Source organism: Propithecus coquereli, unplaced genomic scaffold (genome assembly GCF_000956105.1).
Source record: "Propithecus coquereli isolate 6110/MARCELLA unplaced genomic scaffold, Pcoq_1.0 Scaffold436, whole genome shotgun sequence".
Lineage (NCBI taxonomy): Eukaryota > Metazoa > Chordata > Mammalia > Primates > Indriidae > Propithecus > Propithecus coquereli.
The window spans coordinates 1,264,487-1,279,151 of NW_012150130.1; the positions used below are offsets into that span (position 1 = coordinate 1,264,487).

The 14,665-nt window shown below is 35.9% G+C and overlaps 1 protein-coding gene across 1 annotated transcript in view; it reads left to right on the forward strand.

Annotated features, from left to right (window-relative positions):
• PHKB (phosphorylase kinase, beta) overlaps nucleotides 1-14,665 on the forward strand; it is a 252,022-nt gene that overhangs the window by 140,809 nt on the left and 96,548 nt on the right. The window contains exons 9-12 of the mRNA XM_012653961.1: nucleotides 2,519-2,716; nucleotides 6,154-6,211; nucleotides 6,752-6,829; nucleotides 8,819-8,977. Coding sequence (XP_012509415.1) covers nucleotides 2,519-2,716; nucleotides 6,154-6,211; nucleotides 6,752-6,829; nucleotides 8,819-8,977 — 493 coding nt within the window. The remainder of the gene's footprint in view (nucleotides 1-2,518; nucleotides 2,717-6,153; nucleotides 6,212-6,751; nucleotides 6,830-8,818; nucleotides 8,978-14,665) is intronic.

Sequence of the window (14,665 nt, forward strand, 5' to 3'; positions counted from 1 at the left end):
ATTCATATATGCCAGTAACAGTCAAGTCGAAGATCAAATCAAAAACGCAATTCCTTTTACAATAGCCTCAAAGAAAATTAAATATCTAGGAATATATTTAATGAAAGATGTGAGAGACTTATACAGGGAGAACTACGAAACACTGAAAAAAGAAATTGTAGAAGATGTAAACAGATGGAAAAACCTACCTTGCGCATGGATTGGCAGAATCAATATCGTTAAAGTGTCCATACTACCTAAAGTGATCTACAGAATTAATACAATCCCTATCAAAATCCCATTATCATTCTTTACAGATCTGGAAAAAATAATTCTATGCTTTGTATGAAACCAGAAAAGACCTCGTATAGCCAAAGCAATCTTAAGTAAAAAGAACAAACTGGGAAGTATCAGTCTACCAGACTTCAAGCTGTACTACCAGGCTATAGTAACTAAAACAACATGATACTGGCACAAGAACAGAGACATTGACCTCTAGAACAGGACTGAGAAACCAGAGACGAAACCATCTGCATATGGTAATCTAATCTTTGACAAAGCTGACAAAAATATACAGTGGGGAAAAGAATTCAGTACCAGAATTCAGTACCAGAATTCAGCACCATTCAATAAATGGTGCTGGGAAAACTGGATAGCTACATGTAGAAGAACGAAACTGGATCCCCACCTCTCACCTCTCACAAAAATCAATTCAAGATGGATAACAGACTTAAACCTAAGGCATGAAACCTTAAGAATTCTAAATGAAGATGTTGGGAAGACCCTCTCAGGCATCGGCCTAGGCAAGGAATTCTTGAAGAAGAACTCCAAAGCAATTGCCGCAGCAACAAAAATAAATAAATGGGATCTAATCAAATTAAAAAGCTTCTGCACTGCCAAGGAAACTATCATTAGAGCGAATAGCCCACAGAATGAGAGAAAATATTTGCTCTCTACACGGCTGATAAAGGGCTGATAACAAGAATCTATCTAGAACTCAAAAAAATCAAGAAAAAATCAAACAACACCATCAACAAATGGGCAAAGGAAATGAACAGAAACTTTTCAAAAGAAGACAGAATAATGGCCAGCAAACGTATAAAAAAACGCTCAACACATCTAATCATTAGAGAAATGCAAATCAAAACCACAATGAGATATCACCTAACCCCAGTGAGATTGGCCTCTATCAAAAAATCCCAAAACATCAAATGCTGGCGAGGATGCGGAGAGACAGGAACACTTTTACACTGCTGGTGGGACTGCATATTAGTGCAACCTCTGTGGAAAAGAATTTGGAGATATCTCAAGGAGCTAAAAATAGAAGTATCATTCGATCCAGCAATAGCACTATTAGGCATCTACTCAAAAGAGCACAAAACATTCTATGATAAAGACATCTGCACCCGAACGTTTATGGCAGCACAATTCACTATTGCAAGGATGTGGAAACAACTCAAGTCCCCGTCAATCCATGAGTGGATTATTAAAATTTGGTATATGTATACAATGGAATATTACTCAATCATAAGAAATGACAGTGATCTAGCACCTCTTATGCTTTCCTGGATTAAACTTAAGTCCATTATCCAAAGTGAGGCATCACAAGATCGAAAGAATGTGCTCCACTTGTACTCGCCATCAAACTGGTACTAACTGATGAACACTAGGGTGATCACATGGCAGTAATACTCTCCAGGGATTAGGGGCATTTGGTGGGAGGGTAAACCTGCAACTAAAGAACACGAGGAGCATTGTATGGGGGAAGGGCATGCCTTTAACCCTTGCGTGGGTGAGGCAAAGACATAAAGTATAACCATAATGTTTGTACCCTCATAATACCCTGAAATAAAAAAAAAAAGATTGTTTTCTCTTTTTCACTATTATAAGCAAATTGTTGTGATGGATTAAGTTATGGTGACTATTAGTATTACATATTGTTTTAATTAATATTTTAAAGTTTTTTTTTTTTTTTTTTTTTTTTTTGAGGCAGACTCTCACTCTCTTGCCCAGGCTAGAGTGCGGTGGCATCAGCCTAGCTCACAGCAACCTCAAACTCCTGGGCTCAAGTTATCCTCTTGCCTCAGCCGCCCAAGTAGCTGGGACTACAGGCATGTGCCACCGTGCCCGGCTACTTTTTTCTATATATTTTTAGTTGTTCGGCTAATTTCTTTCTATTTTTAGTAGAGACAAGGTCTCACTCTTGCTCAGGCTGGTCTTGAACTCCTGACCTTGAGCTATCCTCCCGCCTCGGCCTCCCAGGGTGCTAGGATTACAGGCATGAGCCACCTCGCCCAGTCAGTATTGTAAAGTTTGAGCCCAGTGTTGAACCTTGTAAATATTCTTTCTTAATAAAGTTTCATCTGCTCCGTATGGTTCACTGAAGCGTACCATAGAAATGTCAGTCTGTCCCTGGGAGCAGGGCAAGCTCACTGTCTGTTGGATAACCCCACTGGCTTCTTATCTCCATCATTCTCCTTGGTCTGTGCTGATCATGTCATTGCAGATACTTGCAATCTCTTTTTCTTATTGACTCCAGAACACAGACGCTGCCCTTCTTCCCTGCATCAGTTATCCTGCATTTGCCCTGGATGATGAAGTTCTGTTTAGCCAGACACTTGATAAAGTGGTTAGAAAATTAAAAGGAAAATATGGATTTAAGCGTTTCTTGAGAGATGGATATAGAACATCATTGGAAGATCCCAGTAGACGCTACTACAAACCAGCTGAAATTAAGGTATCAAGAAACACCCCGTACTTGCAGTGTATCAGAGTGGTCAGAAGCAGAGATTCAGGAGGCTGACACTTGGGTTTGAATTCTGGCTCTGCCACTTACTAGCTGTGTGGCCTTGGACAAGTTAATTAATCTCTCTGTATTTAATAATTCTTCATTGATAATAATAGTACCTATATCATGAGGTTCTTATATGTGGATTAAATGACTTAATATATATGTATAAGAGCTTAGAAAAGTGCTTGGCAAATAATAAATGCTCAATAAGTGTTAGCTCTTACTGCCAGTGAGGTATTTACTCATATTGGGCCATGTTGATTCATTGGGTGAATAATTTTACTATTGCATTTTCAGGCCTTTGCCTGCCTGCTCCATACTATTTGTCTTATGTAATATCAAATATCTATTTGTGATCTGGCTTTCAATCTGTTAAGCAAATGCTCTTGTTAAAACTAATACACCTTCCCCTCTTCCTTTATCTATTTCATTTACACACTTCCCTTTGAAATATAGTCCTCTAAATATTTAGCTTTAAAGTATTTTATATTTTGAAAGCATCCACACATACCACTATATCCAGGTTTATACTGGGTACTTTTAAGCTATCTGAAAAACTATAACACCCCAAAAAGTAAGCATTTCATGCACATTGCCGAACACTTTGCTTTAGTGGGGTAGGTTAAAATTATTTTTGTGAACATGGGTATAACTTTGACTCACTCACTAAAGATAGATAAGGTCCCCATAAATCTGTAAGTAGAAAATGTATAGGCAGCATTATATACTTCAATATGTTTAGCAATTAACATACTATTCTTTTAAAATTCATTATACACGTTTGCAGGAAAACTAGTCAAGGTGTTTATCATTTTATTTAATTTCACAGTTGACTATCACTTTGTGAGCACTAGGAACCATTTTATTGTATGCATTTTTGAAATTTTACAGTTAGTAGTGTTACAATCTATTAGGATGGGCCAGAAGATCCATTTATCTCTTAAATGTGTTCAAATGTTTCTTTTCTATTTAATACATTTCCTGAGCCAATTTATAGCACTTACATTGGAATTGGACCACCTGCAACTGCCACATTGCAGACTTCCCACTTTGGATCAATCCAGCAAACTTTCTCTCCTTTTGCACCTGCCACTGAGTACCACCAAGGAAAGCCACAAACACTATGGATAGGTGCCAGCCCAAATTCAGGACATCCGTCTTTGTTTGGTCCTCTTCACTGCCTTCACTTCTTGTCAGTCCTGCTATGTGGCCCTGCCAGGAACTCTCCTTCAAGGCTTTTCCAGCTTTTTCCCATTTGTATTCAAGTTCTCAGACTTGGCTTTTTACTTCCTACTTGATAGCCTTTTGCTCTGTGTGGCCTCCTCCACTACATCATTTCTTCAGTCACGCTTGCCTCCACCTCTGTCGTCTCACGGAGGGTGTGTCTGTTCTCTCCAGGCCAACTTATCATACGTGCACTCCATCTTGTTCTCTTACTTTCTTGGGACTCTTGCTGAGACTTTCTTTTCTTCTCTGGTAGAAGGACGTCCATTTCTTTCTTTCGTCTCCTCATCTTCCCCACTTCTGCCTTGCCTCTGCAAGCAACATCCTGTCCTCAGTTTAAACACATTGATGTTTATCATTAAGAAAATAACAAACAAAAGCCCTCCCTCAACCTGCATCCTTATCCTCTTCCCATCTTCTTTCTCTTTGTAGCCACACCTGAAAAGCACGGTGTATACTTGGTGTTTCTCCTCATCCGCCTCCACTCACTTTCCCTTATAATCTGGCTCTTCTTCCCAGCACTCCCCAGTAGCTGTGCTGGCTTCTGTCATTTTAGGTCACTGGGTCATAGTGGATGCTTTTCTGACCTTATTTCACAGAAGTTCTTCTTGGTATTTGAACATCTTAGCCGAGTCCTCTGTCTCAGAACATTCTCCCTTTGCTGTGAACCCATTCTCTTTCCAGTTCTTTACTTTCTTCTCTCGTTATCCTTCTTGGTCTCTTTTGCAGATTCCTTTTTTTCTGCCTCCTCTTAAACTTTGCTCTTCTGCTGGGGTCCATCCCCAGCCCTGTTCTCTTTTCATCCTACCCACGCTCTCATAGCTGTCAACCCCACGTCTCTGTCCCTAACTCATGCCTCTCTCCCTGAGTGCCCTGCCCGTGCATGCAGCTGCCTTTTGGACATCCTCGCTTAGGTGTCCCATAGTCTGCCTACATTCCATTCCCACTCCTCTGTCCAAGCCCCAACCCTGAGAGTCATTCTGGGCTCTTCCTTCGCACTTACCCACCTTTGTCAATCACCAAGGCTGGCGGATTTAGCCTCCTTAAGATCTTAAAATTCTGTCCCTTCCTCTCTATGACTCCTTGGTTTAGGCTAATGGTATGTAACCTGGGTGATTCTGCTCTCTCCTCTCCTGCCCCCAGGGACATTTGACAAAGTCTGCATACATTTTGGGTTGTCACAGCTTAGTGGGTGCTACTGGCATCTGGAAGGTAGAGGGCCAGGGATGCTACTCAACATCCTACACTGTAGGACAGTCCAAGAACAAAGAATTATTTGGCCCCAAATGTCGCTTGTACTAAAATTGAGAAACCCTAGTTTAGGCTGTCATCTTTTCTTTGGTACTCCAGCAGCCTTCCAGCTGGTCTTATTTCTTGCCCTTCAACTCTCTTCGGTATTATCAACTGCCCAGTCTAGCAAGGAAATAAAATGGGTAAATCTGATCCTGCTTAGTATTTACAAGTGGTTCCCTATTATTTTTGGATCAAAATCCCAGTCTCGTAGCATGACCTCCCAGGCCCTTCCTGATCTGGCTGGCCTGGCCCATCTCTTGGGCTTCAGTTTTCACTACTTCTTACTTGCTTGTTGCAGAAGTACTGAATTGCTGGTAGTTTCTTTAACATGCCTTATGCTTCTGTGCATCTGTGATTTGTACTGTTGTTTCCTCTGCCTCCAGTTCCCGTAGCTTATCTTCCCAGTGAAGTTCAGCAGGCATTAGCAAACACGTCTCCTTTCCTATAAACTCTTCCCTGACCCGAGGCAGACTCAGGTGTTTGATTCCTTATGTCACCGCTATGCCATGTGTAGACATTTTGTCCTGCACCATGGTTGCTCATTTACATGCCAGCCTCCCCACTAGGCTGTAAACCCCTGAGGGAAGTTCTCTATCTTTTGTCCTCACAGCACTCTGTCTTGTTGGTGACAGGCATTAAAGTATTCAGTAAATATTTATTGAATGACCGCTGTTTGATGGATTGAATGATTGAGCTTTTGAATAATAAGAATCCTGAGAAATTTTTTAAAAAGAACAATGAAACTATTTATAAAATCAGTCCAGCTTTAAGTTACTACTACAAATAAATCTTTTACATATAGCCTAACTATAGTTGTTCAAATTTAATTGTTAGTTTAAAATTTAATGTCTTATTTTTTGTTTTAGCTATTTGATGGCATTGAATGTGAATTTCCCATCTTTTTCCTTTACATGATGATTGATGGTAAGTGAGCTTTTTCTTGAAATTTAAACTTAAACTATAGGATATAAGTAGTTTAAAGAACAGAAATGAAATATGACTCCTTTCAGCTAGCAAAATAGTCTGTATTTCAGTGATGTTAACTGCTCTGCATTTCAAAATGCTATATTCTTTTGCTTTCTAAGTGAATGTTAAATCTTTTTAAGAATTAAAAAATACTTTGAAAAATTTAAAAAATGATACCAATATATTATTCATATTTACAAAGAAAAATATTAATAGGAATCATGAATACTATAATCTGTGACATTGTGAATATATATAATATTTATACTTAAGAATAAATTTCAATTAAAATTCAGCTTTTGATTGTGAATGCTAACATTACTTTCTAAAATCAATTTCTTGAGAAAATATCACACACATTTATATGACTTTTTCAATTTTATTTTTATCATTTGCACAGAAAATTACCAAAATAGTTATAACTGGGCAAATAAATTTTTCTAAGATAAAGTTTTTGAGATGCTTTTTGAGCTCTGGATTTTGTATTTTACATTTTAGGAGTTTTTAGAGGCAATCCCACTCAAGTGAAGGAGTATCAGGACCTTTTGACTCCAGTACTGCATCAGACCACAGAAGGTATAGTTGCTTTTTCAATAAATTCTTCCTACCAACATTCTCTTAACATTCTTTTGAGTTCTTTATATGAGTTCTTTATAAAACACAATTTATATGAAATTGAAAAAATGAATGAGGCCTCAAATGAAATTAGAAAGAATAACCTCTATTAATTCATTATAGTAAGTCTGTTTTTATAAAAGAAGTTCATTAAGCAGGACAAGGATGGAGATGAATTTAGGTGGTCATAGCTATAGTAATTCCAAAGTAGTGTGTCAGGTGGGAAGAGTTTGTTCATCTATTATATAATTTCTTTACTCTGTATAGTGTGACAATAATATAAAGTGACTATTTTTTATTCAGGTCACCAAAAATGCTATAATGAGGTGAGTGCCGCCCCTGCAGAGGGCTACCTGGACAGGTTCCGTCCTTATCTAAAGGTACTAGCATTGCCAGGAACATCTGGCCTCCTCTTTGGAGTTGCTTCTGGGGCATTTAGCATTATATTTTGAATGTGTGCCACAGTGCTAAAATGTCATCCTTTGAGGATGGATTTAATATTTTATAAATGGTCAGAAGACCCAGTCTTATGAGTAAGGGTTTATTGGTTTTAACCAAACACGAGCAGGGACCATAAAAGAAACATAACTGACTTTTCTGTATAACTGTAAAACTGTCAAAGGAATTCCAAAGGAGATGTTCTAGATTTCTCTGGGATTTGAAAGTGTTAATAGAATAAGAATATATTCTCATGAGTGAACAACTTTGAAAATATATTTATATGAAAGGTGAAAATTATGGTGTGTTAGTTAAAAAAAAAAGAAAAAAAGAATGACCTTATAGATGTGGTACACAAACTGGCAATCATAGCACTGGGCCCCATTCCTATCTCGCATTTTGTTTGTGATGTTCTTTGGGGTTTTCCACAAATATCTCAGAGTAAATACTTCATATTGTGTGCTCATCCTTTCAAATGCTTGTAATGTTAAAAGTTGTGAAATGTTTGTGGATGAACATTGAATTTCAAATAAATATTAATGTTTAAAAGCAGTTATTTTTATCTTTATGCTACAAATACTGTCCAGTGTGAGATATAATGTAATAAATTTTGTGATGCATATAATATTTGAAATCCCTTGAATCAAATTTTTAGTATTCAGTGGTGGATCACTGATGTATTGAGGTAGGAGTTTAAGGTACCTCACTGTAGGCTTCATCGTGTTCAGAGAGTGATGTTCAAAGTAGTCTCTGTATATCATAGAGCTTTTTACTAGTTTTAAACACAATTACCACTATTGGTTGATACATAAAGGAGCAAAATTTTAGGAAAATCTGTACAATTTTATTAGGAAAATTAGGTTTACTGTGGACTAATATTACAAAAAGTCTTCTGTAGCACCCTACTCAGAATGCTGATTTTTCTCCCTTCATATCATCTACAAAGATCCTACTCTATAAATAATAATTTTATTCTTTACCAAGGAATATTTTTTAATGGGTTGGTCACAGGGGAAGATGGCTTTTTCTCTTCAATGATATTGAATGGTAGATAATGAGCTTAATGCTTAAATGCGGATTTCTTTGTTTTAAGCAATGACTCAGGGTTATAATTCTTCATTTAAGATTATTCAATATCTCATTTGTGGAGCTTCTACAGACTAATCCTATTAAAAATAGCTTCCTCTATGGCTCTAAATGTTTGCATACTGTATATTTGTTGATTCATTTAAAGGTATTAAAAATTAAATGTTAAAGGAGATTATGTAGACATTGTTGGCTAAAGCATAACAATATGCTGTCGAATTAGTGTTTTCAAGTCAAGCTTTTCTCTGTTTTTCACTGGCAATATCCGAAAGGAACCAGAATATCCAATTTTCTATAGCTTATCAAATCTGCTACCTCCCGTACAACATTTCTCCTTGCTTTCTAATCATTACAGTTTCTTGAAGGGAAATTTTGGAGAGGACACTGATTTGTTACATTTTAAATACTTATTTTTAAACTCCATAGGATATCCTGTCATACCAAAATACTATTATGTGCCAGCTGACTTTGTAGAATATGAAAAAAAGAACCCTGGTAGTCAAAAGAGATTTCCTAGCAACTGTGGCCGTGATGGAAAACTATTTCTTTGGGGGCAAGCCCTTTATATCATCGCAAAACTGCTGGGTAAGTAGAGAAGGCTGGGAACGCTTTTTTCCCCTTGTTATCAAGCTGTTAGAAGTAAATATGTCTTTGCTGGCATTTTTCTTGAATTTGGGTGGTATCTCGTGCTGTTAAGAGGTCTTTGGGGAGTTTCTTAGTATGTAAAGTTGTATTAATACATCTGTTTCACTGAATGATAATGGACAATTTCTGGGAAGAAAGTGAAATAGATATGGGTACCATTATGACCATTTAGGGGACTACATTCAGCGTACTAGATAGGTTTCTAGCAGAAGGTTATGGGAACTTTGAATTACTTTTATATGACATGATAAAAGTTCTGATTTAATAAAACAGTCATGCTTGGTCATAGCTTTGGTAAGCTACTTGCCAAAATGAATTGGTCATCTCAAAGTCCTCTTTTTTCCAATAAATACATATTGGCAATTTTCTCAGTTAGCTGCAGGCTTAATGGAATCATTATTCATAATTTTTTGAAGAATTATTTTTCGTCTTCTCCTAGAAATTCAGCTGAATCAGAGTACTCTTGGATACATTGAAATGAAGGAAAATTTGATAAACACAAAAAAGCATTATGCTTCTTCCTGCATCATTCCTTGCTAAAATTTCAAATATTAGCATTTCCATCAAAAGGGCTATCATTTTAGAGTCAGAATTCCTTTATGGCAAACGATTATGAAATAGGCTAATTGTAAGTATTGCAGCTGCACTAAAAGAACTGCTTACTGTGTGAAATACTGTTATTGCCTTTGCTGTTTTCTAGCACTACTACATACATGCTAATCCATTGGTTTGTGCAGTAAGAGTAATCATCGTTTGTTCCATTTTTTTACATTCCATTAAGGAAGAATATTTCAAAGGCCAGATTTCCAAATTGAGCTTTACATAAGTGATATGTAAGAGCAAACAAAGCTAACCAAAGAAGAGAAAATTAAGTTAATGCTGTTTTTGATTTGCTCCTTTCCTAACTATATTTTCTAGATCTCTAAATATACTTCATGCTAATTTAAGAATATGTAGAAAGATTTTCTTCCTTTAAAGTGACAGCTTTTTGATAAGGAGTTGATATTATTTATACAGGCTTTGCTTTTAGATTTTCCAAAGGGGGAGAAAAATACACATGAAGTAGAATCAAGCAAAGTGGAAAGGTTATCTCTGATTAGAGTGTTATTTTCATGTGTTGAGACAGCTAAAGAAAACGTATTTTAGTAGAGGAATAGTAAACCTGTGTAAGGAGAAGAATTTTATAATAGCAGTAGAATCATAGGTTTCTATATACCACATTTGGAAATTATAAATGAACATGATGAAATTTTTCTGTGATGTTGCACTACCACCTGGGATCTGGGATTTGAGGTCTAAACCTCCTTCTTGCTTTTTTCTGTGTGTCCAGCCTGGGTTTGGTACAACTAGAAGGAGTGTTGTCTGAGCAAAGCCTCTAGATAAAATTGACAAGGCTAATAAACTGGGAGTGCAGAATTGACGACACTCTATGTAAGTAAATTGAGCTTTAAAGAAAGAAAAAGATTGACAAAAGTATGAGTCAGTAAAAAAGCGTTGAACTTCCTAAAATATATGTGTTGAATGTAGACAGGTCTTGAATGTAGACAGCATTTTCTCATGTTAAGACCAGAGTGGACAGAAATAGTACAGGTCATGCCTCCATTTCTGTTTCATAACCAAAAAGGAAGAAATACTGCAGGGCTCCCTTATAAGAAAGAGTCAATTTCTCTTTTCCCTGCTGATCTCTGAGAAGGCAGTAGAGAACATGCGGAAGGTACATTGAATACTACAAAACCACATACTTACCTCCAGCTGAAAAAAAAGAGATGTTACATATTCATTAGCACTCTAGCTATGTGTCAGCTGGTTAACAATTCACTGGTTAAGAAGACTACGATCTCAAAAGATTGAATCACTTAGTGGCTCTTAACTATTATAAACTAGCCCTAAGAACCATCAGATTTCTGTGGATATTCATTATGATTTCAGATATCACATTTACCAAAAAGGGCTTATTTATGGATCAAAGGAGCCTTAGATGGATATCTGCTTGACAGCCTTTTGTGGGCAGTTGAGTAGAGTTACTATTTTACATGAAAATAATAAAACAGTGAATCTTTCAAAATATTCTATAATATATGACTTTCACTAATTCAGACCAGTTTATATCCCAGTGAAATCTAATAAGAATATTTTGCTTTATGTATGCCTAAGTGAATAATTATACAACAAAACTATGTGGCTTCTATTCCATTGTTAGAGAAAAAAGATACAATACTGTTTCCTGACCCAAGGCCTGAAATCCCCACTGTGTTCTTAGAAAATAGTTAATATTTACAGTATTTCCTTAAAAAACTGAGACTTTTAGAAAATCAGTATTTGTTATATGTATATTTTAAACCACATAATACATATTAAGATATAATATTTGACTTCTTAGAATAAAATGATCATTAGTTATACCTTCAATTGTTATTCAAATTTGAATTTAGAAACTATCCATGTGAAATCAGTCTATAGAAAGCAGAGTACCTTTTTGAACTCTTTGCACAAATAAATAACCTTAAAAGTCAGTGATGCATTGCCTTAATGACGAAAATATATTCTAAAAAATGTGTCCTTAGGAGATTTTGTAGCCTACTACACGACTAGGCTATATGGTATAGCCTGTTGCTCCTAGGCTACAAACCTGTACAGCATGTTATTGTACTGAATACTGGAGGCAATTGTAACACAGTGGTATTTGTGTATATAACATATCTAAACATAGAAAAGGTACAGTAAAAATAAAGTATTATAATGTTATGGGACATCATTATGCAGCACATGGCTATAGTTATCACATAAAAAGTCACTTGAAAATTATGATCTTTTGCTGCACAGAAATCCCACTTTAGATCACTAGCAATGGATACCACATGGATACCATGAGAAAGATAATGAAAGTACTTAGAAGTCCTTTTTTTGGATTGAAACTTTTTTTGAGATTCAGAAAAGTATAGATATATAAAGTTAATGATAACTTTAAAACATCCCCAAAGCCCTTACTTAACTTTAATATATGTTCTTGTTCAATATGCTTTGTTTGTAAATAAAAGAAACTAATATATCAGGTGTTTAGCTTTAAAAAATCTGACTTCTAGACTTTAGCTTATTTTTTTTTATTTTTTTAATATATATGCAGCTATTAATAACATTTCTTATCCTGTACATCAGATATTCACAGTGATGACCTTCATTCAGGTACTGCTATACGATCCCGAGCCATTAAAGATTAGAACTGTACATACTGTATAATTTAAGGCAGGTGAATAGACAAATTTCATAGGGTGAGTGTTTTGAAAACATTAATAAGACACCAAGGGTTAAAACAAGACATGATCTTTGATAAAGCTTGAATTATTAAGCAATTTTAATTAACTGCAACTTTCTCCAATACACACAAAGTTCTAAAATATTCAGGTTAATGAAAGTTTTCTTGAATTTCATGAAGGATCTTTTTCTTTTTCAGATGGGTATTATTTAATTTTCTTGGAGCATTAATAAGATACTTTTTAAGTGATATAACAGATATAGGAGTACTTTAAAATATTCAAAGTATTATGTACCTATAAAATTCCCAGCTTAATTTCTTGGGTTCCTAAAGTTCTTTGGTAAGTCATTATTTGGACCCAATTTGTTTTCCCATAGAAACTGTATTTTAAATGATTATTAATACCCAGCAAACTTATAACCATGTGGTATAGATTATTTCTCTGACATTATGATCTTTTTCCTCCACTTTCTCCTCCCCTAGCTTCTCTTCCTTTTTTTTTTTTTCCTTTCTTTATGTTTTTCGTGTTCTATAGTGGAAAGGTCAAGAGTTTTCAGATCATGAGCTTAGGAGTCATACAGTTCAGAGTTTGAATACAAGTTCTGCCACTTAACTACCTGTGTGATTTGAATTTTCTCAACTTCCATGAACATTGATTTCTTTATTTTTATGTTTTAAGCATTAACTGATGAGAAAATACACACAAGGCATTTACTGTGGGACAAATACATAAATGGTTCTTCTATTTCCTGTACTTCCTTCTCCCCTTCCTTCCTATTTCAGCTACCATGTAGGAGATAGTTAGTGTATATGACTGTGTTTCATAGCTCTTGCCAAGCAGGCAACTCAGGATGCCCATCGGCCCTCCTTGCTGGTACTCCCATAGCCATGAAATTCATCGCAGGAAGACAATGATTCCCTGGTTGCTACTTAACCATTCATCTACTTGTTGATTCAACCTCTACTTGTGGCAGCCTACTCTTTGATAGTCACTGTGATATCTAGTAGTTCTATAGCAAGAGCTGTGACAAATATTTTTCTCTGAGAGCAGCCCAATTATTCTGATATACTGTCTCCTAATCCCGGTGTTTGTAACTAAGACAAGTCCGTTTGCATTTTATTTCATTCATATTTCTTGCCCAATTGATCTCAAATATAAAAGGCACTGATTAAGCCTAGAAATCCAATGCTTTTTAAAGTTAAAGTCATTGATCAAGTGCTCCCTAGTGTGAATGAGGACATAAGAAACCAAGGTCTTGATTTTCATTGATCTGTTGACTTCAAATACAGTTGACTCTTTATTGAGTATAGCACATGGTTTTGTTACTGATCAGTTAAAGATAAAATGAATAGATAAGAGTATACAGATATATTTCTACATTGCGGTTGCTAAGAGATTCCCAGCTGTTACACTTCAGGAAACTTCAAGCAGAATGATAACGATTTCTGAGTACTTTCATTATCTTTCTCATAGTATCCATGAGATTGCTAGTGACCCGAAGTGGGATTTCTGTGCAGCAGGCATTACAAACATCTTGAGAGCACATGTAGTATTACTGTAAAGGCTTCCCCTTGGAAGATTTTCTTTCTTTAGCTTATTGTATAAATAACTCGTTTTCTTAAAACTAAAATGTTCTAGTTGAATTGTTACTAGGGCTAGAAAATTTGCATGAAAATTATCATCCCACCCTCAAATATATTTGTAAAGTTAAATGTGAAAGCAATGATGCCTAGAGTCTGAGGAGACCCTTTCTACATCCTGTCACACTGCTTCTCAGAAATACTAGTGATAATACCTGCCTTAGAAAATGTCACATACTGTACTCTGCCTTTTACAAATATCACTCTAAATAATTCCAACATTTCTATGAGATGGGTACTACGTGGCATAGGTGAGAAAACCGAGGTTCAAAAGAGTTTAACAACTCATCCGAGGTTACGCAGCTCACAACTGAGTTTATTGATTTCTTCAGGAGTGTACAGGGTGCTTGCGTCACCTGTAGCTTCTGCAGCACTAAATATTCTTATTAAAAATAAGAAATTTGCTAACCTAGTAAAATATTAAATTGCGTCGTTTTCGTTTACACGCTCAGTGTTAAAAGCATTTCTTAGTCATTATCTTCTATGAATTGTCTAGACAATTTTTTTTACCATTTAACCTTTATTTTATGTTTGTTTACCTCTAAATTTTGTTTATGCTGGGGTTTTTTGTCTGTTTTGTTTTGTTTTGTTTTTATTTTAGGATATTATGGGGGTACAAACATTTTGGTTGCACGTTATGACTTTGCCACACCCAAACCATGATTTGAGACATACCTTTTCCCCGCCTACAACGCTCACTGCGTCCATTAGTTGTGAGTTTACCCACCCCCAAC